The 26,109-nt window shown below is 39.4% G+C and overlaps 1 protein-coding gene and 1 pseudogene across 1 annotated transcript in view; both read left to right on the top strand.

Moving 5' to 3' along the window:
- The first annotated feature begins 558 nt into the window (after positions 1–558).
- TRPM6 (transient receptor potential cation channel subfamily M member 6) overlaps positions 559–26,109 on the top strand; it is a 191,754-nt gene continuing 166,203 nt past the window's right edge. Inside the window, exon 1 of the mRNA XM_049896190.1 lies at positions 559–740. Coding sequence (XP_049752147.1) covers positions 732–740 — 9 coding nt within the window. The 5' untranslated portion in view covers positions 559–731. The remainder of the gene's footprint in view (positions 741–26,109) is intronic.
- Positions 18,889–24,712, top strand: LOC126083082 (translationally-controlled tumor protein-like; annotated as a pseudogene).

Raw genomic sequence — 26,109 nt, 5'->3', positions numbered from 1 at the left:
TCTCACCATCATCGCTTCTATGCAGCATTCAAAATTATGTTCTTCTCATTTTTCCATGCTGCTTGTTTCCAGAACAGGGAGAACTGATTTCAAAAGGAAACCAAAGTTTTTAGGCCTTAGCATGATTAGGAATAGAAACAGGGCTGGGAGAACAGAGATGCTGTAAATGTTATTTATAAAACTTGGGAATTTTAACATGAAAGATCTGAACAATAATCCATATTTTAACTTGGAGCACAGAAAGTAAAAGTAAAATCTTTTTTAACAATAGTTTAGTAACAGCAGCCTCTAAAACAGTTTGCAGGGATTCTGAATACAGCTTTAAAACATAGATGTTGAATTCAGTGTGCTAAATGCCAGCTCAGCAGGTAACAATGTGTTTCCAAAGCACAAGCCCAGGGTTGATAAACTGGTCTCCCTGCAGCTGGAGGACTCAAACAGATGACGACAAGGGTGTTAATCATTTCCCTTCCAGGCAATCTTAGCCACAAGTTCCTGCTAAAAGTGAAATCACCCCTCTGGTTTATGCTTAAAAACTTTTCACCCAGTTCATGCTGCAATTACTCCCTTCTAGGCTAAGCACATGGAAATCTGCGGGGCAATTCTGTTTTCAGCACCAATTCCATTTATAGCTCCCATAAGCCGGGGTTTATCTGATAGTGCGGTTGATGGAAACTTCAGGATAAAGTTAAATGGCTGAAGGTTGAGTGGAGCTTGTGCTGGCTGTGGTTATGAACAGGGTAAGTGAACAAGCTTCTGAGTTGCTCTTACGTTTATTTTCTCTTTTCCTGGATTTTATACACCATGAAGTGTAGCAGGCATAATCTTACAATTGCAGTCAACCTTTTAGATTTGTTTGGTGTTTGTTTTTAAGTGATCCTAGGCGAGAGAGCAAGAGGTTAAAATGCATAGTTAAGCATACAGGACAAAATTGCTTGAGTTTCCTCTTGAAAAAATCATTTTATTAATTCAACAGCTTTTTTGGTTAACTGAGCTGTTACCGAAGTGTCCTCATGCACTGAGGTAATGTTGGACTGTTCAGTAAATGGACTGAGACATTTTTATATAAATGAAAAGACATGAATAATTTTGATTATTGGGAATAGCCAAGCTAGAAAGTAAATGAAGCATTTGGAGGCAGACATAAAATATCAAATACTTCTGGTTCTAATAGAGATATTGTGCGTTTCTGTTTGCAAGGTAATTTTTTCTTGTTTCTTGAAATCTATTTGAGATAGTTTTATAAACAAAAGCTAGATTGCTTTTCAATGATTTTCTTGCTTGAAAAAGAAAATGATATTTGGGGAAAAAGAAGGACTTTCATTATGAAGAAGGCTGATTTTTTTCTTGCTCATTTCAAGTAAAATATTATTTCAAAAACAAATTCCAGATTTCTCTTTTTTGATGCCTGGAACAATCCTGGGCACATAGGTGATGGTTTGGAAATAGCTGTTGATCATTTCTCTTTTGTAACGTTGCCCCAATATTAATGGATCTCTCATGACATATTCTAGTTGCATGTATAAATGCTCATTAAGTACTAGGTCAGTGATGAATCAAAAAGGAAGCAGAAGACAGAGTCTTTACCTGAAGGAAATTTAAACTCACATCTTTGAATTCATATGAATCAAATGGTTTGCTTTTGGAGAACTTTAATTCAAACTTTTCTCTAATTGTTTAAAAAATTGTCGGGATGACATGCTTTTCACAACGACATTGCTCATCAGTGTCAAATTCTGAAAACCACCGAATGCTAATGAACAGGGTCGTGGTTAAATATCATGGAATACTACATCACCCAGGAAAAAGAATGCGGTGAATCTATGTTTATCAACATAAACCAGTCTAAGTTATATTGGTAAATAATAAAAAAAGTTTTAAAAAATAATAAGTATAGTATATTTCACTTTTGTACAAATAAAGGTGAGTATCTACATTTACTATGTTTGCAGGAATATTCACCAAACCATTTACTGTGACTATTTTTGGAAGCTAGATGAGAAAGTTTACTTTCTACCTTGTAAACACTGGGATTTAATTGGCAGGGACTTTATTTGGAGCCCTGGTGGCTCACTGGTTAAAGCACTTGACTGTAAACTGAAAAGGTTAGCAGTTTGAACCCACCAGCCGTTCGTTCCATGGCAGAAAGATTGGCAGTCTGCTTCCGTAAAGGTTTGCAGCCTTGGAAACCACATGGGACAGTTGTACTCTGTCCTACAGGGTGGCTGTGAGTCAGAATTGACTCGATGGCAGGAGGTTGTTGTATTTACTACTGAATCCTCAGTGTGTATACCAGTGTCTGCCACATAACAGACACACAAAAAAATAGTGTTGAATGAATGAATAGATAGATTTTTGTAATTTTTTTTATTGAACTTTAGATGAAGGTTTACAGAACGAACTAGTTTCTCATCAAACAGTACACATATTGTTGTATGGCATTGGTTAACAACTCCACAACAGGTCAATACTCTCTGTTCCCAACCCTGGGTTCCCTATTACCAGCTGTCCTGTTCTCTCCTACCTTCCAGTCCCTGCCCCAGAGCTGGTGCACCCTTTTAGTCTTCTTTTGTTCCATGGCCCTGTTCAATCTTTGGCTGAAGGGTGAACCTCAGGACTGGCCTCATTACTGAGCTGAAAGTGTGTCCGGGGGCCACACTCTCAGGGTTTTTCCAGTCTCTGTCAGGCCAGCAATTTGGTCTTTCTTTTTGAGTTAGACTTTTGTTCTACATTTTTCTCCAGCTCTGCCTGGGACCCTCTATTTTGATCCATATCAGAGAATTCAGTGGTGGTAGCCGGGCACCATCTAGTTGTACTGGACCCAGTCTGGTGGAGGCCATGATAGATGTGGTTATTAGTGCTTTGGACTAACCTTTCCCTTATGTCTTTAGTTTTCTTCCTTCTTCCTTGCTCCTGAAGGGGTGAGACCAGTGGAGTATCCTAGATGGTTGCTCAGAGGCTCTTAAGACCCTGGATGATACTCACCAAAGTAGAATGTAGAACGTATTCTTTATAAACTGTATGTCAATTGAGCTAGATGTTCCCTGAGACCATGGTCCCCACAGCCCTCAGCCCAGTAATTCGGTCCCTCAGGGAGTTTGGATGTGTCTATGGAGCTACCATGGGCTTGCCTTGTATAGGTTGTGCTGGCTTCCCCAGGATTGTGTACTGTCTTACCGCTCACCAAAGTTACCACTTGTCTATTGTCTATTAAATGTTTTCCGTCCCCACCCCTCCCCTCGCAACCATCAAATACTGTTTCTTTTTGTATGTAAACCTTTTCAAGAGTTTTTACAGTAGTCGTCTCAGACAATATTTGTCCTTTTGCGATTGGCTTATTTCACTCACCATAATGTCCTCCAGATGCATCCACGTTATGAGATGCTTCACAGATTCATCATTGTTCTTTAGCGCTGTGTAATACTCCATTGCCTGTATGTAACACAGTTTGTTTATCCATTCATCTGTTGATGGGCATCCAGGTTGTTTACACCTTTTTGCTATTGTGAACAATGTTGCAATGAACATGGGTGTACATATATCTATTCATGTGACAATTTATTTCTCTAGGATATAGTCCTAGGAGTGGGATTGCTTGATTAAATGGTATTTCTATTTCTAGCTTTCTAAGGAATTGCCATATCGTTTTCTGAAAAGGTTGTATCATTTTGTATTCCCACGAGCAGTGTGTAAGAGTTCCGACCTCCCCACATCCTCTCCAACACTTGTTATTTTCTGTTTTATTGATTCGTGTCAGTAATGCTGGGGTGAGATGGTATCTCATTGTGGTTTTGATTTGCATTTCTGTGATGGCTAGAGACCGTGAGCATTTCCTCATGTGTCTGTTGGCCACTTGAATGTCTTCTTTGGTGAAGTGTCTGTTCATTTCCTTTGCCCATTTTTTAATTGGATTATTTGTCTTTTGTTGTAGAGGTGTTGGATTTTCTTGTAGATTTTGGAGATTAGATCTTTCTCTGATTTGTAATAGCCAAAAATTTTTCCCAGTCTGTAGGTTCTGTTTTTACTCTTTTGACGAAGTCTTTTGATGAGCATAAGTGTTTAATTTTTAGAAGATCCTGGTTCTCTAGCTTATCCTCTGGAGCTCTTGTGTTGTTGGTTGTGGTTTGTATCCTGTTAATGCTGTGTATTAAGTCCTCTAGTGTTGATCCTATTTTTTCTTCTACGAACTTCATGGTTTTCGGCTTTATATTTAGGTCTTTGATCCGCTTTGAGTTAGTTTTTGTACATGGTTTGAGGTATGGGTCCTGTTTCATCTTTTTGCAGATGGACACCCAGTTTTGCCAGCACCATTTGTTAAAAAGACTGTCTTTTCCCCATTTGATGGACTTTGGGCCCTTGTCAAAGATCAGGTGACCATAGGTGGATGGATTTACAGCTGGGTTCTCAATTCCATTCCATTGGTCAGTGTATCTATCGTACCCGTACCAGGCTGTTTTGACTACCTTAGCTGTATAGTAGGTTCTGAGGTCAGGTAGTGCATTCTCCTTCAATAATGCTTTATTTGTCTGGGGCTTCTTCCCTTTCCATATAAAGTTAATGATAAGTTTTTCCATCTCTTTAAAGAATGCTCTTGGTATTTGGATTGGTACTGTATTATATTTGTAAATCGCTTTGGGTAGAACTGTCATTTTCACAATGTTGAGTCTACCTATCCATGAGCATGGTATGTTTTTTCCATTTATGTAGATATCTTTTGGTTTCTTGCAGTAGTGTTTTGTAGTTTTCTTTGTATAGGTCTTTTATATCCATGGTTAGATTTATTCCCAAGTATTTTATTTTTTTAGGGGCTGTTATAAACGGCACTGTTTTCCTAATGTCCTTTTCATTGTTCTCTTTATTGGTGTATAGGAATCCAACTGATTTTTGTATGTTTCTCTTGTGTTGTGCAACTCTCCTGAATCTTTCTATTAGTTCCAGTAGTTTTCTCGTGGAGTCTTTTGGATTTCCTAAGTATAGTACCATATCATCTGCAAATAGGGATAGTTTAACTTCTTCATTACCAATTTGGATGCCCTTTATTTCTCTTTCTTGCCTTATTGCTCTAGTTAAGACTTCCAAGACAATTTTAAATACCCAAAACCCAGTGCCATCAATAGGAGTGGTGATAAAGGGCATCCTTGTCTTGTTACTGTTCTCAAGAGGAATGTTTTCAGCCTCTCTCCATTGAGAACAATGTCGGCCATTTGTTTTGCATAGATACCCTTTATTATGTTGAGAAATTTCCCTTCTATACCTATTTTATTGAGAGTTTTTATTAGGAATGGGTGTTGGACTTTGTCGAATGCCTTTTCTGTGTTGATTGAGATGATCATGTGATTCTTTTCTTTCCTTTTACTTATTTGGTGGATTACACTGATTGATTTTCCTATGTTGAACCATCGTTGCATACCTGGTATGAATCCTACTTGGTCATGGTGTATTATTTTTTGATATGATGCTGAATTCTATTGGCTAGAATTTTGTTCAGAATTTTTGCATCTATATTCATGAGAGACACTGGTCTGTAATTTTCTCTTTTTTTGTGGTGTCTCTGCCTGGTTTTGGTATCAGGGTTATGCTAGCTTCATAGAATGAATTTGGAAGTATGACTTCCTTTTCTATGTTCTGAAATACTTTCAGTAGCACTGGTGTAAGCTCTTCTCTGAATGTCTGGTAGAATTCGCCAGTAAAGCCATCTGTGGCAGGGCTTTTTTTTTGTTGTTGTTGTTTGGATTTTTTTTTTATTACCTTGTCAATCTCTTCTCTTCTTATGGATCTGTTCAGATCTTCAACATCATTTTGTGTTAGTTTGGGTAGGTCTTGTGTTTCTGGAAATTTGTCCATTTCCTCTAGGTTTTCAAATTTGTTGGAGTACAGTTTTTCATAGTACTCTGTTATTATCCTTTTTCTTTCATTTGGGTCTGTTGTAATGTCTCCCATTTCATTCCTTATTTGGATTTTTTGCGTTCTCTCCTGTTTTTCTTTTGTCAGTTTGGCCAGTGGTTTGTCGATTTTGTTGATCCTTTCAAAAAATCAACTTTTGGTTTTGTTGATTCTTTCTATTGTTTTTCCATTCTCTATTTCATTTATTTCTTCTCTGATCTTTATTATTTCCTTTCTTCTGGTGGCTGTGGGCTTCTTTTGCTATTCTCTTTCTATTTGTTCAAGCTGTGTAACTAATGTTTTGACTTTGTTCCTTTCTTCTTTTTTGATGTGTGCATCTAGTGCTATAAATTGACCTATGAGAACTGCCTTTGCTGTGTCCCAAAGGTTTTGGAATGATGTGTTTTCATTCTCATTTCATTCTAGGAAATTTTTTTATTCCATCTATGATTTCTTCTATCACCCAGTGGTTTTTAAGCGTTATTCAGCTTCCATGTAATTGACTTTTTTTTTCTTACTCTTCCTGTTCTTAATTTCTACTTTGATGGCATTGTGGTCAGAGAAGATACTTTGTATTATCTCAATGTTTTGGATTTTGTTGAGGGTTGCTCTGTGGCCTACAATGTGGTCTATTCTGGAGAACGTTCCATGTGCATTGGAAAAGAATGTGTACTTTGCAGCTTTTGGGTGGAGTGTTCTGTATATGTCTATGAGATCAAGTTGGCTGATTGTGCTCTTTAGCTCTTCTGTATCTTTGTTGAGTTTCTAGATGTTCTGTTGTTTACTGAGAGTGGTGTGTTGAAGTCTCCTACTATAATTATGGAACTGTCAATTTCTGTTTTCAGTGCTGTTAGAGTTTGTTTTATGTATTTTGGAGCCCTGTCATTCGGTGCATACATGTTTATTATGGTTAAGTCTTCATGACGGATCATCTCTTTAGTCATTATATAGTGCCCTTCTTTGTCTTTTATGGTGGATTTTGTTTTAAAGTCTATCTTATCTGAGATTAGTATTGCCACTCCTGCTCTTTTTTGGTAGTTATTGGCTTGATATATTTTTTCCATCCTTTGATTTTTAATAAATTTACATCTTTGTTTCTGAGGTGTGTCTTTTGTAGACAGCATATTGCTTGATCCAGTTTTTTAATCCATTCTGTCACTGTGTCTCTTTATGGGTGCATTTAGGCCATTTACATTCAGTGTAATTATTGATAGGTGGGCGTTTATTGCTGTCATTTTGTAGTGCTTTTTTTTTTTTTTTGTGGTGCTGACATTTTCTTTGTTCCTCTTACTCTCCTGTGCTGAGTTTCTTTTGTTTGTGGTTTTTTTTTTTTTTCATTTCTTTTGTTTTTGTAGATTTTGTTTTTATTGAGACTTTATGTTTTTCATCTTTATTTTGATGAGTAGATTTGTTAAGTTTCTTTGTGGTTACCTTGAAATTTACCCTTATCTTCCTCAGTTTGAACTAGTTTATTATTACCTGGTATTGCTTTGCCTTCCTCTCCATTAGAAAGTTCTATACCTATCCCGCTTATTCCCTTTTTTATTGTTCTGATGGTGTTGTCATTTACAGCATAACCTTTCTGGTTCGCTGTTGCAATTGTTTTGGTTTTGGATAGTCCTTGAGAATTCATTTCCTAGGTTGGTATGTGGCTGGTACAGTGTCGTGTCCTAGATTCAGGCTCTGGTCTGATGTTGTTTGTTCTCAGAACAAAGGACTCACTTTAATAATTCTTGTAAGTTTTGTTTGGTTTTTACATATTCCCTTAATTTCTGTTTATCTGGAAATGTCCTAATTTCACCATCATGTTTGAATGAAAGTTTTGCAGGATACATTATTCTTGGTTGGCAATTTTTTTCTTTCAGTGTTTTATATATGTCATCCCATTTCCTTCTTGCCTGCATGGTTTCTGCCAAATAATCAGAGCTTAGTCTTATTTTTTCTCCTCTGTATGTGACTTTTTGTTTTGCTGGAGTTGCTTGCAGGAGTTTTTTTTTTTTTTTGTCTTTGGTTTTAGGGAGTGTGATTATGATTATGGTGTTTGTTTTTTGGGGTCTATCTTATACAGAGTTCATTGAGCTTCTCAGATGGTCAGCTTTTCATCGTTCATGATATTAGTGAAATTTTCTGTCAGCAATTCTTCAATGATCCTCTCTGTGTTTTCCATTTTCTCTCCCTGTTCTGGATCTCTGACCACTCACAAATTTTTGCTTTTGAGTGTATCCCACATAATTCTCAGGATTTCTTCATTTTTCTTTGTTCTTTTTTTCTGATTTTTCCTCAAAGTTGTATCCAAGTGTTTGTCTTCAATTTCACTGATTCTGTCTTCTATCATTTCAGACCTGCTCCTCAGCCCTTCTGTGACACTGTCCATTTCTGAAATCTTGTTGTTCGTCTTTTGGATTTCTAATTTTTCTTTTTGAATGATTTCTAGTTGTGAATTTATTCTGGCATTTTGTTCCTGTATTATTTTCCTGAATTGTTCCATCTTTTGTCTGTATTTTCCATGAATTTGTCTGCATTTTCCATAAATTTGTCTATTTTTTTCGTCTTTTTTGTCTGGTTTTTGCTTCAACTCTTGGATTGCTCTGAATATTAAAGATTTGAATTCCATATCAGGTAGTTCTAGTGCCTTTTCTTCTACTGGGAAGTGATCTGGTGTTTTATTTTGGACACCTACTGGAACCATCCTGTCCTGTTTTTTTTGTATGTTTTGATATGGTCTGCTGTCTTTGGGGCATTCAGTAATTATTTTGTTTCTAGATTGTAGATTTGTTTGTTAATCCTGCTTTTCATTTTTTTATGTCTGAGCAGGCAGGCTGTGTGTTCTTTGTTGTTTGCTCATCTGTAGTCACGGTACTTTTCACCTCCTTGTCCAATGGGTAGGGCCAGTCATTCAACTATGGTGCAGCAGGGCAGAGCCAGATGAAGGGGAGGGGCTGAGATGGGTTGTTTGTGGCATGTACTAGGGACAACAAAGTGGGTCAGGAATCCGTGCTGGGCAGTTTCCAGTAGGTTGCGCCTGTGCCGCTCAGGGATGTGATGCTCAGTGCACAGTACAGGTATGTAGGAAAGAGGAGGGATGTTGTGATGTGTGAAGCTGATGGGGCATGGGAAATAGGAGAGAGAGGAGAGAGAAGCAGGAGCCAAGAACAAACGAGCAAACAAATAAAGAAAAAAAAAAGAATGCTAAGGGAGCTTGTTGAAATGGAGAGATGAGAAACTGAGAAATGGAGAAAAGCAAAAAAGAAAAGAAAAAGAGGAAAAGAAAGAAAAAAAATAACTAGATGAAAATTTGGAAAAGAACCCCCCCCAGGAGTCCAGTGGGCTGCTTGTAGTGGAGAAGCGGCTCCCAGGCTGTGCAGTATAGCGTGGCTAGAGGGGATGTAGATGTCACATGCACCAGGTTTTCAGCAGACAGGAAAAGAAGATAAGTGTAGAGAGAGGAGAACTGAGAAAGGGAAAGATAGAAAGGGAAAAAGGGAGAGAAAAGAGAAAAAAAAAGAGGGGGAAAAAAAAAGAAACGCCCCCCAGGGAACCCACCTCTGTGACTGCACAGTTTGGGGGTGTGGCTCCTAAGCTGTGCAGTGCAGCCCAGCTAGAAGGGGCTCCCAAGCTGCCAAAAGAAAAAGAAAACAAAGAAACAAAGCAAGACAAGGGAAAAAAAGCCCCAGAGCTCCCACAACCGCGGTGTCGCAGGCCAGGGGAGTGGTTCCCCAGTTAAGTGTGGCTTCACAGCCTTTCGGGAAGAAGCAAAGATGGCACATGGAGGTGTTCCAGAAAAAGGAGGGTGAGGTGGTAGGAAGCACAGAAGAAACCAAAAGAGAGGGAAAGAACCCACACCAGCTCAGGGTCCCGGCCAGTGTGGGCAGGGCAAATCTAAGCAGCCTGAGGCCAAAGCAGTTTTCTTCAGGCCAAGAGACTACAGCCGGAGGGAAGCAGAGGAGGGGGGTGTTGGGAGGAAGGGAGTTAGGAAAGCATATATCACTGGTTACCAGGTGCACTGTCTCCTGCTGGGAACTTCGTGAAGCTCCTTCTCCTACTCCCTGTCCACTGATCTCCGATGTGGGTGGGGCGAATCCAAGTGGCAGGGTTGCTGCACTTCCTGGCCTCCCGAGCCACTGCAGCCAGCCAGGAAGCTCAGAGGTACAGCAGTGGGGACGAATGGGGGGTGGGAAAGTGTGTATCGCTGGTTACTGGGTGCTCTGTCTCCTGCTGGGGGTTGCTCGAAGCTGCATTCCCGTACTCCCTGTTTGCCAATCCCTGACAGGGGTCCAAGATGGTGGATCCGTGCTGCGTTAGCTGATGGCTGAGTTCTTTATCTCTTCTTTTGACACTTCAGGTTCCAGGAATGACATTTGACTCTGTTTTACCTAGTTTTTCGGGTCTTTGCTGTGGAGAGACAGTGTGGTGCTTCTGTCTATGGTGCCATGATGGCCAGAAGTGTATAATTTTTTTATTATTGTAATAATATATATAACACAACATTGGCCAATTCAACATTTTTCAGGTGCGCAATTTAGAGATGTCACCTATATTAATTACTTTGTGCAACCGTCACCTACAATCGTTGCCAAATTTCCCATCAATTTCTGTAATATTTACATTTTAAAAAATTAGCATGGGTAATTTATAAGCAGATACAATCCACAAAAATACCTTACTTTTCAAACTATAAAGATGATTTAGAAAAACTTTAAAAGCCTCTAATCCCCCTTCCTTCCAAATTACCTCCTTTTCTTTCTCACTTTTTGCAATGCTTTCCCTTTCCCTATCTTTTCTAGCTATTTTTAGTTCAACAGAAATGAAAAGGTTATGGAGGCTGTGCTCACTCAAGATTTTCTCTCTAGGCTTCTTACCTTGGGTTTGATGTCCATCCTCAGGAGTCCATCTAGCATTTCAGATTGCTACTATCTTTTTATATCCAATTTGAAGGTAAATACGAGAGAATACAGGCCGCACCCTATGACCCTGTATGTCTCCACTGCCTACCACAGGGCCTCATACATAGTAGGAATGTGATTTTGTTGCTGGGTATTCTTTCTGCAAACATTTGTGCAGGTCTTAATGATGGTGTACTACTGTAACCCCTGTCCCTAGACCAAGAACTATGGTATACGATAGGAACTCAATACATGTTCGTATTCAGTACATTAATTAGGGCTTGACTATGGCATATAATCTCTGTGTACGCTGGTGGTTAGAATTGGTTCCAAGGTGGATGGTAGGAGACTGTATCAGTTTTAGATTCTGTTCTCACCTGAGATTCTTTGGATTGCCAATGACTGAATATCTGACTAAAACTAAAACTGGCAGAAGTAAAAGGGGCATTTATTGACTCAAATAGCAATTTGACAGTGGACCAGGTTTGAGAAATAGGAAGACACTGTGCTCAAAATGATTTCTCTATCTGCCTTGTTTTTAGGTGCTGTCAATTCATTTTCACCTCATAGTGGTCTCATGTGACAGAGGAGAGCTGCCTTATAAGGTTGTCTTAGCTGTAGAGTGGTTGGGTGGGTTTGAACTGCCAACTTTTACAGTTAAAGCCAAGAACTTAACTGTTTGTGCCAGCAGGACTCCTATCTATCTATCTCTCTCTTATTCTGTTCTCAGACAGGCTTTCTCCTTGAGATCATAAAACAGCCACCAGAATCTCCAGGAACCATGTTCTTTCAGATTCAAATTCAGCAGAGAAGAGTGAAAACCTTTGCCGAGGCAGTCTGAGTAAACCAAACCATGAGACACTCTGAGTAGACAGGTACCAGCTGTGGCCGAGATGAGAATGTGCTGGTTTCTTGAGTTTCTAGGGCCAAGGGTAAAGCTTCAAGCAGAGCAAGTAGAGTGAGGGTCGTGAGGGGAGGATCCCCAAATAAAAATCAAGGCTGTTGCCTTAACAGAGAAGAATTGATGTCTTGTAGTCAGGTAATGAATGTCAAACACAAAAGAAGATAATTATTTCATTCGCTTCATTTCTACTGTATTTAAATATGAATAAGTTACATATAAGAAGCCCTGGTGGCAAAATGGTTAAACTCCGGGCTGCTAACTGAAAGGTTAGAGGTTTGAACCCACCAGCTGCTCCATGGGAGAAAAGTCCTGGCAATCTGCTCCTATAAAGTTTTCAGCCTAGGAAACACTATATGGCAGTTCTACTCTGTCATATAGTGTCACCATAAGTCAGAATCCTACTGGACGGCACACAACAACAACAAAAGTTATATATGCAAGAACTCATTCAACTCTAACTCCCTAAAGATGTACGTGCAGATAGCAATTGTTAAGAAGGAGACAGATGGGAAGATGGAGGGAGGAGATTACCTGAATTGATTGAAGCCAGAATCCTGGCCTAGAGCAGTGCTTCTCAAACTCTGCTCCATATTAAAATTATTTGGGAATAATCCTGATTCCAAGGGAGAGAATTATGACAGCATATGCAAAAATTTTTTCAAACTCTTTAGAAATCATAATTGTTGGTGGTAGTATTAGAATTGTTATTCTGAGATGGTTGCATGTGTTTGTGGAATACAATAAATTCAGATATGAATTCAGAATAATGAACAGATATTGAATTCCTCATCTTCTCTGTTCTTGAGTACCAGGATTCTTGGTGTGGTTGGAAAAAATACAGATTTAATATAAAAGAAGTTAAATAAAAATCTTTAGTTCATAATTAGAATTGGGAATTTAACTATGAACTCACAAGGCATTTTATCTCTGTACTGAAAAGGTGTAAAAATAATGGCCAACACATTATAAGCACCTGTGGCACCCAGATTTTTTCAAGACTATTTTCCAGTAAAATAATAAAATAAACCAGGGCTTCTTGGAGAGATAGCTGATTCCAGGTTTGAACCAAGGAATTTATAAGAAATTCCTGGGATATCGTGACATAGTAGATAGTAAGGAAGCTATCAAAGACTACAAGGATTATTTTAAAAGGACAAAGGACTCGGGAAACAATGTCAAGAGGCTCCCACTGGCTGAAGATGGGGCAGATTGAGTTTCAATAATGATAAGAATTATAGTAGATTGTGTATTCATTATCTATTGCAAATTACTTCAAAATTTAGGAACCTAAAGCCACAAACATTATTATATTACACAGTTCCTGAGTGTCAGGAATTTGGATTAGATTAGCTCTGTAGTTCTGTTTCAGGGTCTCTCACAAGATTGCAGTCAGGCTTTTAGCTGGGCTACATTCATCTGAATCTGGGTCTGAAAGATTTGCTTCCAAGCTCACTCATGTAGCTGTTGTCAGGAGGTTTCAGTTCCTCACCATGTGGGCCTCTCCACAGGGCTGCTTACAACAATAGCTTATCTAGAGTGACTTATGAGAGAGGGAGAGAAAGACAGAGAGAGAGAAAAGGAGAGAGATAGAGGGAAGGAGAGAGAAAAAGAGAGAGAGTGTCTCAGTCATCTAATGCTGCTGTAACAGAAATATTACAAGTGGATGACTTTAACAGAGGGAAGTTTATTCTCTCACAGTCCAGTAGGCTAGAAGTCCGAATTCAGGTCTCCAGCACCAGGGGAAGGCTTTCTGTCACTGTCAGCTCTGGAGGAAGGTCCTTGTCATGCATCAGTCTTCCCTTGATCTGGGAGCATCTCAGTGCAGGAACCTCAGGTCCAAAGGATGCACTCTGCTCCAGGCACTGCTTTCTTAGTGGTATGAGGTTCCCCATGTCTCTCTGCTTGCTTCTCTCTTTTATATCTCTATTTAATCTTGTAAATCTCATCCATCTCATTACATCATAGAGGTACGATTTACAACACATAGGGAAATCATACCAGATGACAAAATTGTAGATGATCATACAATACTAGGGATCATGACCTAGCCAAGTTGACAGATATTTTGGGGGAACACAATTCAATCCATGACAAAGAGATTGAGAACAATGAGAGAGTGCCCAAGACGGAAGCTGCAATCTTTTATAACCTAATCTCAGAAGTGACATACCATTACTTCTGCAGTATCCTGTTGTTCACACAGACCAACTCTGGTACAATGTGGGAAGGGACTATAGAAGGGTGTGAATACCAGAAGGCAGGGAACATTAGGCACCATCTTGGAGGCTGGTTCCCATAGTCTGAAACCTATCCAATATGCTTAAATCTTCGAGTTCACAATAATATTAAAAAATACAAAAACAAAAATAAACCAAACTAGTTAGGCTCCTTCTGAGGATGACAGGGAACTAATACATTATTTTGAAAACTGAGGAAATAATCAAGTTTTTCCTACACAGACTATAGCATCGGGCAACCCAATAGTAGATAAGGGAATGTTTTTGCTTACAAAATTACCTCAGCTAGTAAGTAAAAATGAAATAATAGGGTCGGAATTTTATTATAACTGCCAGTAATTAATGGATATAAAAATTGAACATCAAATTTTGCTATCTGCCTTGAGCATTGTGCTTTTTTAAAGAACTATCTATATGGGATCAAACTGACAGCAGCAACTTAAAAGATTACATAGGACCTTTGTTTGGGGGGGCAGTGCATTTATGTTCATGGGGGAGGAACAACCCAGAAGAAGAGGGTGAGAATGGTTGCACAACTAGAAGAATATAATCGATGTCACTGAATTGTAGATGTAGAAGTTGTTGAATTGGTGTATGTTCTGCTGTGTATATTTTCGACAACAGCAGCACAAATAAAATAATCTAAGAAATTGCTGACAATGAAGAACAAAAACAATTACACGACTCCTGATGAAAGAACACACCATCACTTAGATCTTGCCAAAGGGACTGAACCGCAATCTGATCAAGCCTCTATCTTCAGCTGTCAGTTTGCAGGAAAAGAGGTCAGAGGAAGATGTTAAACTATACCATGAGTATGCAGTCAGCAAAATTCAGACTGGTGGAAAGTATAGGTCAAATGGCCTGGATTACTCAACAGAAAATTCTAAGTAAAGAAAGGGATGGAGGAGGGCCCTGTAGATTAAAAAAGACATAAAAGACCAGACATAAAAGATTGACTACAGCAGCTGGGGATAAATAACTTGGTTGACTAAAAAAAATGAAATGGTTAAAGTCAGGAGAGTGGAAGAAAAAGATTATTATAAAAGTCAGGATAGTGATTCTTCCTGGAGGGAGGGACAGGGCTATGACCGAGGTGGAGCGTGTGGAGGGGTTTGAATGGCTGACAAATTTCTATTTCTTGACTTAGTAAGTGGTGACAGGGGCAATCACTCTAATAAATCCCTAAGACATTCATTTGCTTTGCGTGGTTTCTGTCTCTGTATTTTATTTTATAGTTAAAGATGTAAAAGACGGTTATTTCTGATGATAATACATGAATGTGGTAAAATATGTAGAAGTGGAAACAGACAATGAAAAGTTAGTCTTCCTCCCAACCCAGCTGCCAGTCTCAAATTTTCTGCAGAGATAGCCACTGTTGCCTGTTTCTTGTGTATCTGTCCAGAGAGACCCCGTGCATATTAAAACACACATGTACGTATGTAGATACATACATGCATATATATATATATATATATATATATATATAAATTCCCTCTCCCTTTTTAAAAGCATAAATGATAGAATACCAGGCACATGTTCTGCCCTTTGCTTATTTCACTAAATATTTTATTTCAGAGATTTTTCTCTACCACATAGGGCAAAATTGCACAAAAATTACAAAATCAGTCCATATTTCTAGGCTATAATCAACATATTTTAACCTGTAAATAGCAGTTGGCACAAACAGTTAAGCACTGGAGTACTAGCTGAAAGGTTGGAGGTTCAAACCCACCCAGAGGCGCCTCAGAAGACAGGCCTGGTGATTTGCTTCTGAAGGTCACAGCGTCGAAAACCCTATGGAATGCAGTTCTACTTTGCACACATGGGGTCGCTATGAGTAGGAATCTACCTGAGTGTGGCTAACAAGAACAACAAATAGCAGTTTAAATATTCTAAGGATATACTCAATTAAGTCAGTGGATATATTTCTAATTTCTTAATGTGCAGATATCATTCATATTGATTTTGAAGGTGCATATTTCTCATGAAGTTCAAAATGTATACATTCTTTTTCTCACCTGAACTTTCAGCCTAAACAAACCTGTTCACTCTTTGATTCAGACAAGATCACCAGGGGGGAAGGGCGGCTTGCAGAGTTAGCTAAGTGCTTGTTCAGCACTTCCCTCTATGAACTTAGCAGAGAGATTTTATGGCAAGTGTTAAAACAACACACAGGTGACTAACCTTTGTGCTTCTTAGTTGATCACGGTCTGTTTATGATGATAATTTGGCTTAAAGGAGACAGGTTTACAGAAATCCACAGCCTTTAAATTCTAATTTTGGGTTAGTAAATGTTTTCTAGAAACCCTGGTGGTGTAGTGGTTAACTGCTACAGCTGCTAACCAAAGGGTCGGCAGTTCGAATCCGCCAGGCACTCCTTGGAAACTCTATGGGGCAGTTCTACTCTGTCCTATAGGGTCGCTATGAGTCGGAATTGACTGGACGGCACTGGGTTTTTGGTTAAATGTTTTCTAGGCGTCAGATAATATTATGTTAAAAATTTTTGTTTGGTCAAGTGTTTTAACTATCTCTTTACTTCCTTTAACACTTTACAGTCTCTTAAGTAGTATTTGGAGCCCTGGTGGTGCAGTGGTTAAGAGCTACAGCTAATAACCAAAAGGTCAGCAGTTCGAATCCACCAACCGCTCACTGGAAACCCTATGGGGCAGTTCCACTCTGTCTTGTAGGGTCACTATGAGTTGGAATCGAATCAATGGCAATGGGTTTGTTTGGATTTGGTTAAGTAGTAGTTATCAAATACTTCAACATGGGGTCACCATGAGTTGGCATTGACTCGACAGCAACTGGTTTGGCTTTTGGTTTACCATAGAGTTAGAGTCCCTGAGTGGTGCAAACAGTTAATGCACTCAACTGCTAACCAAAGAAAAGGTCAGTGGTTTGAGTTCATCCAGAAGCACCTCAGAAGAAAGGCCTGGTAACCTATTTCAAAAAAATCAGTCATCGACAACCCTACTCTGACACACATGGAGTCACCGTGAATTGGAGTCAATTCGATAGTAACTGGCTTACCACGGAGTTAGCAATACTCAGTGCCATTAGGTACCGACAAAGACAGTACAAAGGCAGAGAGAGTGTTATGGATTGAATTGTGTCTCCTCAAAATGTGTGTGAACTTGGCTAGGCTATGATTCCCAGTATTGTGTGATTGTTCACCATTTTGTCATCTGATATGATTTTCCTACGTGTTGTAAATCCTACCTCTGCGATGTTAATAAGGCAGGATTGGAGGCAGTTATGTTAACAAGGCAGTACTCAATCTACAAGATTTGGTTTTATCTTGAGTCAATCTCTTTTGAAATATAAAAGAGAGATGTGAGCAGAGAGACAGGGGTACCTCATGCCACCAAGAATAAAGAAGCAGGAGGGGAGTATTTCCTTTGGACCCAGGGTCCCTGTGCTGAGAAACTCCTAGAGCAGGAGAAGATGGATGACAAGGACCTTCCCCTAGAGCTGACAGACAGAAAAAGCCTTCTCCTTGAGCTGGTGCCCTTAAATCAGACTTCTAGCCACTTAGAATGTGAAAGAATAAATTTCTCTTTGTTAAAGCCATCTATTTGTGGTATTTCTGTTATAGCAGCACTGGATAACCAAGACAAAGAGTTTACAGTCTTGCTGGGAATGCAAGCTATATACACATACGAAACAGCTGGTAATCAAGGTGGTATTATATATGCCTTGTGATTTGGTGACACAAAAGCCACAGTGTATGTAAAACATTTATAACTCTGTGCCATACATATAAATACACATGCATGCTAAATGATGTGGCAAGATAACTAAAAAACTGGCAAGATGCAGTGTGGAAAGTATATGAAGGGACAATAAGTCAAAAGCAGTTGAAAGAAGAGGCCAATCTGGTTGTCAGGCAAGACTCTATGCTGCAGAAAGTTCTGGAGCTGAGTTTTTCTTTTTCTTTTGCAATAGTTACAGACTCACAGGATGCAGCAAAAATACTACAGAGAGTTCTCATGTGCTCACATCCAGCTTCCCCAGTGGTACCTCTTATGTAACTATAGCACAATATCAAAGCTAGGACATTGATATTGGCACAATGTACATATTTTACGCATATTTCACCAGCATTGCACGAACACATTAGCGTGAAGTTGAGTTTTGATAATCAAATTCAACAGACAAAAGGAAAGAGTATAAACTGGTGAAAACCAGCCAACTCCTCAGTTGCCATTGAGTTGATTCTGATGTTCATGGTGACCTCGTGTGTGTCAGAGTGTAACTGTGCTCCATAGGATTTTCGATGGCTGATTTTTTGGAAGTAAATCACCAGGACTTTGTTCTAAGGCTCCTCTGGATGGACTCGAACCGCCAACTTTTTGTTTAGCAGCTGAGCGTGTTAACCATTTCTACACCACTAAGAACCAAACTAAAGAAAGATCAGAGAAAAAGCAAAGCCTCACAGCGAGAAGCCACTCGAAGTATTCTCTTCTATGATTCTTCCAACTCTTAGCCACTGTGTATTTAAAAAAAACCTGCTGCCGTTGAGTTGATTCCGACTCATAGCGACCCTATAGGACAGAGTAGAACTGCCCTGTAGAGTTTCCAAGGAGCGCCTGGCAGATTCAAGCTGCCGACCCTTTGGTTAACAGCCATAGCACTTAGCCACTACGCCACCAGGATTTCCTGCCACTACATAAAAAAAAAAAAAAAAAATCCTGGGTAAATTTACCACATTACTTTCCTCACCAGGGGTGGGCTTGTTGCTGCCTCTTCGCAAATATCACCCAAGTACTCCTGTTCTATTATTTTGATAATCTCGACAGTATCCCTCCTAGAAATAATTTGTTTTCTCTAAGCTAGTTTGTTAATAACTTGCTTGGAAGCCAGAACAGACTTTCCTGTGGAAACTGTGGTACATAGGTTATGGATTCCCTGGCCTATCTCCAGACCTATGTATCTCATAGTGTAACTAATGTCTGTACATTGTTTGAAATTGTTAGACATGGTGGTGGTAGGGCTGGCAAAGAAGAAGAAGGGCTCTAGGGGGTGAGAAGAGGAGGATTTCGGCTTGGGGGCTCTATGCTATGTCTGATAGACTCTTAATAGCTGCTATATACGGTGAGTAATACTGAAAGAACTCCCCCCTCCCCCTTTTTTGATACTATTAATTCCCCAAGGTAAAAAAAAAAAAAAAATCTTGCCTAATTCAGGTAGTCACCCATTTTACTAGCAGTTCTATGCAGGAGATAACATAGGGAGTATAGGACAGGCAGCCGATGAGAACTGGGTAGTTAAATACTAAAGAGAGCTTCTAGAGGGAAATACACCAAAATAATGATAGTGGTTATCTGTAGGTGGTGGGACTACTGATGATTCATATTCTTTCTCTCTCTCATTCTTTTTTCCCTTGTACCTTGGTGAATTCTCCATTCCCTACTCAGAAAAATAAGAGTGCTTCTAGAATAAAAGAGATGCATCCGAGTTTTTGAAGCAGTTCCTGAGTATGGTTATAAGGAGAGGAAGTGGAATTGTGTGCTCCTTTTTTTTTTTTAAGGTAAGAGGTGAGGTGGTGTCTAGGTCCAGCAGTCTCATGTAAGAGACTTTAGTGTTCACACAGACACACGTGTGTGTGGGCACACACACACGCATGCACACCTGCTATGAGGGCCTGGTTTGTTTGGCTGAAGATTCAAAACTTAACATAAAAATCATTTGCCTTCCTGTCCGCCCTGACTCATAGTGACCTCACAAGTGTCAGAGTAGAATTGTACTCCATAGGGTTTTTAATGGCTGAGTTTTTGAAAGTAGACTGCCAGGCCTTTCTTCTGAAGCACCTCTAGGTAGACTTGAACTGCCAACCTTCCAGTTAGCAGCCGAGCATATTAACCATTTGCACCAACCAGGAACTCCAAAACTTAACAGAAGAGAGGTACTTAACACTGAGAAGGAAGATGCATCCTTTTCTTAGGTTTCCTAGCGGGGTGGGAAGCTGCCATTCTCACCTTCAGAAGAGACCCTGCCAGAGCGGAGAAAAGAGCCCAATTCCTGCTTGGCCACAAATCTTTTAAATCCTGGGTTTACATCACCATTCTGGAAAAATGTATACAGAAAATCTCGTATTCCAACTCTCCTAGTTCTTGAACTTAACCTGGTATGAGCAAGGACTTGTGTTTTTTATTTCCACTACGCAATTACCACTTTGTAAAATACAGGTAGACTGTCTTACCACGGGGTTCTGTTCTGACCGCTTCATCATAAGTCAGTTCTGATGTAAGTGGAATACTTTGTTTTTTTTTTTTTTTTTCTTTAGTTTTTATTATTATTGCCTTTTACTGGCAGTATCTTTATAAATCCAATTTTTATTTGTCTTTGGGGGTTGCAAACATTATATCTGAGAATGATAACGTGAACAAATTACACACTGCAGCATTGTACGTAGTACATATTACTAACGATAAGATTAAAGAAAAGACATTTGTTAAGTGTTGTTCATCGTAACTCGAATACATAGTAAGTTGGGGACAACCTGTAAGGTAAAACCCGCGAAAGCTGGAACCTGTGTAAGGTGGAAACCTATCCGAGAAGGAAAACGCAAATATTCTCCACTAAAATGAGTGATAGAAAAGTGGTGAGACGGCACCCTGTCAAAGGTGAAAAACTTGTGAGACAGCGAAAACCAAGGCAGTCTCATTGAGTTCTGGCTCTCACAGGTTTCACTGTATTTTAGGTAAATATGATACTATTACATATTTCCTGTTTCTCCTGGTAGATATAATCATGCTGGCGTAAGCATGCTAATGACATAAAAGCTAAGGAATGCTTCAGCTTGCTTATTCTTCGTGCTTTTTTAAAATAAGGAACACTGAGTCCCAGAGAATTTAGATGCTTAGCAATTTGCGTCTGGCTATTTCCTGATACTTTTAAGGTGAGAGAGGGTGATTTGGAGCATGTATGATGCTGTATTAAAGAATATAAGAGAATAAGGCTGCTACTTGTATGTTATTTGCTTGAATAAACGTTTTTGCAGGCTGGCCCATGTAAATGTTGGGTGTTACCAAAACAAAAAAGAAGTAGTTCCTTTCTTCAGGGCATGAAATCTAGTAAAAACAAAACAAAAATCGATGAAAAGATTTAAGTGAATATCCCTTCTGCGATTGCACCAAGGGAGGTCTACAGTATTCAGAGAGAGTGCCGTAATTGTGAAGAGCCTCATGGCTGAGTGGGTGTAGGAAAGGGTGGGGGTGACATGACATGTAGGATGACTATGTAATCATGATATTTTGGGAGTAAAGTGTTGTTATTGTTAATCACTGACTCATGGTGACCTCATGTATAACAGAACAAAATGTTGCCGGGCTTGCATCATCTTCACGTTTGAGTCCATTTTTGTGTAATGCCTTCCAACCTAGGGGATTCATCTTTCAGCACTATATCTGACCATATTCTGTTGTGATCCATAGGGTTTTCACTGGCTAATTTTTGGAAGTAGGTCACTAGGCCTTTTTCCCTCTTCTGTCTTAGTCTGGAAAGTCTGCTGAAATCTGTCCACCATGGGTGACCCTGCTCGCATTTGAAATATTGGTGGCATAGCTTCCAGCATCATTGCAACCCACAAGCCATCACAGCATGACAAACAGATGGACCGGTAGTGGTGAGAATAAAATAGGGTGCTATGAATAATTAGGTGTATGCAAGAGACATACACTGGGTCTCTTTTGGACAAACAGAAAGTTACGGTGCCACTAGCTAAAAGATGAGACTCAGGAGATATTTCCATCAACCTAACCGGTAGGGAAGGATGGTAGAAAACTGACAGGAGCACCACAGGAGAAAAGATGTTAAAACTGGGCAGTTAGTGGGCACTGTCTTCCTATTTACACTTGCATGATCACGAGGCAGTTCTGTGACAGGCTTTAATGAGTTAAGATGAGTAGGCAAGAGTGAACAAGATGGAGGGTCATTAGAGAAGTAGACCCTTTTCATTTGGGAGATTGTTAGTCTTTCAGGATTCCTCTTTCCGGGAGGGGCCTGGGCAATAAAGATTGGACACTGGCAGCTGACGAGAGCGTAGTGGAGCCTGGGATGTCATGTCTAGGAGGTGCCACATAGATTGTCCAGTTTTAGCACATTAGTTGATAATTCTATCTGCTATGAGACCTGACTTTCTTTACTTAGAAATTAAAGCTATTTTTTTCCTCCTCCTAGTTCCACAGGGATTTTATGATTCATAGAATAATAAATGCCATGAATTCGGAGCTCCATTGGAGGAAGGATCTGGAGTTAGTTCAAGGCGCTTATAGTGGCAAAAGTTTTTGGACATGTTCAAGAAATTGCATACAAAATGGGTCATATGTGCTTACAAAACAGTGTGCAGACGAAGAGTCAGGAAGAGGAATGTATACTCTGCTTTGGGGCCTAGACATAGAATCATCAGGGCTTCATGTGCTTATGAAAATGCAGGCTATGTCTTTGTGCCCCTACTGGGAAAGGTCAATGTGCAACTTCATTCATTATGATAATAGATTCCGTGGTGAAATGCACATAGAGTTACTCTCACTCTTATGTTTTTGCTCTTTCTTCATTTATCTTGCTCTTCATAAATGTAGACAAACTAGTACACATGTTTCCTTGACAAAGAGGAGACTGGCATCGTTGGTGTGTGTTCAGTTACACAGCTATAATCCAGTTGCTGTCAGTCAATTCTGATAGTGACCCCAGGTGTGTCAGAGTAGAACTGTGCTCTACAGGGTTTTCAATGGATCATATTTCAAAAGTAGATCACCAGGCTTTTCTTCCCAGGTGCCTCTGGATGGATTCAAATTGTCAACTTCTCAGTTAGTAGCTGAATGTTTAACCTGTTGTACTAACCGGGGACTCCTTAAACTGCTATAACCAAAACAAAGTTATCTAAACTGCATGGTTAAGAAGCATCAGGCTATTCAATGCAATACATTAATCATAAAACATTAAAAAAAAAAAAAGCACTGGTGCTAAACTTTTGGCTCAAAGAGTGGGTCTGTGATGTACACGTTTTATTCAGGAAGAACAAATGAGCAGAAAAAGTGGAATATGGAAATTTCAGCTATTCATCTAAGTCATCCCAAGATAAGTGAGATTCTAATTAATTTAAAAAATTCTAAAATAATAGGATCATATTACACAACACTAGGAAAAAAACAAAAAGAGGAAAACATTTCTTTAAAACATTTTTTTCAACATAGTGTTTTGGGGTAGTTGTACTCATACAGTACAGTATTCCAGCTCCTTCATTTACTTGTTTATTTTTGCTTTGCATTATCCTCATTGTGCTATCAACTACATAATTGCCTGTCTAATAATTTCCTTAATTACTCCCCTAATGATAGACTTTAAGTTCATTTCTAAGTTATTATATGGCATAATTTTGATACAAATATCTTATTACATAAATTTGCATCATATATAGGTTTTTGTGTTTTGGCAAGTTCTAGATGTGTTCTCCCTGGGTCACAGGGTTATGACGTCTTTAATGGCAGACAACGTTTTATTCTTAGATTAGTACAATAGTCCCCATTTTACCAGAACCTAAAATGGCTTAATAGATTTTATGGTTGAATAACCAATTCTGAATTTAATATCTACCTAATTTTTTTCTCAAAAAAGTTTGAATTATTATACCTTCAAGTATATTAGAGAAATCCATGGGTATCTATACCATCAAGTAAACCACATGGCATTTGTTTAGAAAACCATGTAATCTAAAGATCCCATCAGTTCTGGAAGGGTACAGGTTCTTTTGCTCAGCAGACATCTTATTGTGCTGACAGTTAGAAAAAAGTTTAGAAATGCTTTCACTAAAGTAAAGTTTTAAAAAATGAAAAGCTAGCAAAATAAAACCACATTAATAAAAGGAGTCTAGGTTATTTTGGATAGGAACATTTATGTGTAGGAAAGGCCCTGGGCCTTTGGAGTCAGACCTCTGCCACTTACCCACTCTGTGACCCTGGGCAAGCATTTGACTTTTCTAAAACTCAGTTTTTCTTATAAAATGGGTGAGAATAATGTGCTCAATAAAAATAAGACATTTAGGCTTTTCTATCCACTCCTCTGCCCACCCCGCCTTGTGTCATTCCAGCTTCTTCATGCTTGCTTTGAGCTCCAAACTTGATCTTGAGCACATCTAGATGAGATGAGATGGGATGGGATGGGATGGGATGGGATGGGATGGGATGGGATGGGATGGGATGGGATGGGATGGGATGGGATGGGATGGGATGGGATGGGATGGGATGGGATGGGATGGGATGGGATGGGATGGGATGGGATGGGATGGGATGGGATGGGATGGGATGAGATGAGATGAAAGTTCGCCAACATTTACAAGACCTGGGAGATGGAGAAAGGCTCTGCCTGGATGTGAAGGGGAAGATAGATCTGCAGGACAGATGGTAACTTTGGTAACTCCCTCCTTGGTGGAAATGCCTCCATTGAATGTCACGAGGGTGAAGGTACCCAGAGCATAGCAATCATTGGTCAACACCAGTTATGAATTATCACTTGCAGGAAATCAGCTTCACAAAAGAAATCAACAAAAAGTGCACCAAAGATTACATGAAATCAATCAAGGCAAACTTGAAGAAGAGAGATCAGAAAGAGGGGTAAAATCTTCTATGATGGGCACTACAGAACAAATCAAACACATCCTTGATAATTTCGAAAAGTACCAGTTCTTTATTGGTGAAAACATGAATCCAGGTGGTGTGGTTGTTCTGCTGGAATACTGTGAGGATGGTGTGATCTCATATAGGATTTTTTTTAAGGATGGTTTAGAAATGGAGAAATGTTAACAAATTCGGCCATTACTTGGGATGTATTACCTGTCACCCTAACTAGCTGCTGCTTTTCATCCACACACCAACAAGATTTAGGCAAACGGGACTGGTGTCATCTTGAGCTCTTCATTTATTTTGACCTTAATTAATTACTTCTATTGTGCTTTAGGTGAAGGTTTACAGGACAAATTAGTTTCTCATTAAACAACACACATCTTGTTTTGTGACATTGGTTGCTGTCTTGTTACGTAGTGCTGCTATAACAGAAATACCACAAGTGGATGGCTTTAACAAAGAGAAATTTACTTCTTCACAGTAAAGTAGGCTAAAAGTCCAAATTCAAGGTGTCAGCTCCAGGGGAAGTCTCTCTCTCTGTCGGTCTTCTCGTCAATGTGCCCCTGGACTAGGAGCTTCTCTGCACAGGGACCCAGGTCCAAAGGACTCGCTCTGCTCCTGGCACTGCTTTCTTTGGGGTATAATGTCCCCCTCTTTGCTCGCTTCCCTTTCCTTTTTATCTCTTGAGAAAGAAAAAGGGGTAAAGGACATACCACAGGGAAACTCCCTTTACATTGGATCAGGGTTGTGACCTGGGTAAGGGTGTTACAATCCCACCCTAATCCTCTTTAACATAAAATTACAATCACAAAATGGAGGACAACCACGCAATACTGGAAATCATGCCCAGCCAGATTGATACACACATTTTTTGGGGGACATAATTCAATCCATGATAGTTGCTAATCCTGTGACATGTCATGTGTCAACACTCTCCCCTTCTTGACCTTCGGTTCCTTGTTTCCATTTGTCCAGCTTTCTTTATTTTGACCTTAATTTAATTGGAGTGGAGGCTTTCATTTTTAAGGAAAAAAAATGTGTAGGATGCCTAAAACTAAAATGCATTTAAACTCACACACACACAAAATAAGACATTTAGCAAAGTACCTGGCACAAAGTGAATGCCCAATAAGTGATAATTTCTTCTTTCTCTCATTCATGGCACACATTGATAATGTAAAGAGTATTTCAAGAAGAATATTACAATATTTTAAAAGACTTGCATTTTAGTTCAATGGACTGTATGTATTATTTCTGTAAATTCCTGTGAGGTTATGCTGATTTCAAAATAAAAAGTTGGGAAAAATTGCTAGAGACATGAATCAGGAGTGAAGGGATCAAAGAGTTGATTCCTTCTGGTTAAAGTTCACTTAACCCTTTCCATCTCTCAGTTTTCACACCTGAAATGGAGAAGTCCAATTCTATAGCCCACTAGAGCACTTGTTCTGTGAATAAACAACTGTGGCTCACCTTCTAGGGAGGACATTGTATCCATTGTGTTTTGACCAATGGAATGTTAATGGGGGAGCAGCTTAGGGTGAACCTGAAAGTCACGGAGTTGGGCCCTGACATATTGG

The sequence above is a fragment of the Elephas maximus genome, chromosome 9, assembly GCF_024166365.1.
Source record: "Elephas maximus indicus isolate mEleMax1 chromosome 9, mEleMax1 primary haplotype, whole genome shotgun sequence".
NCBI lineage: Eukaryota > Metazoa > Chordata > Mammalia > Proboscidea > Elephantidae > Elephas > Elephas maximus.
This window is presented reverse-complemented; position numbering and strand designations above follow the sequence as displayed.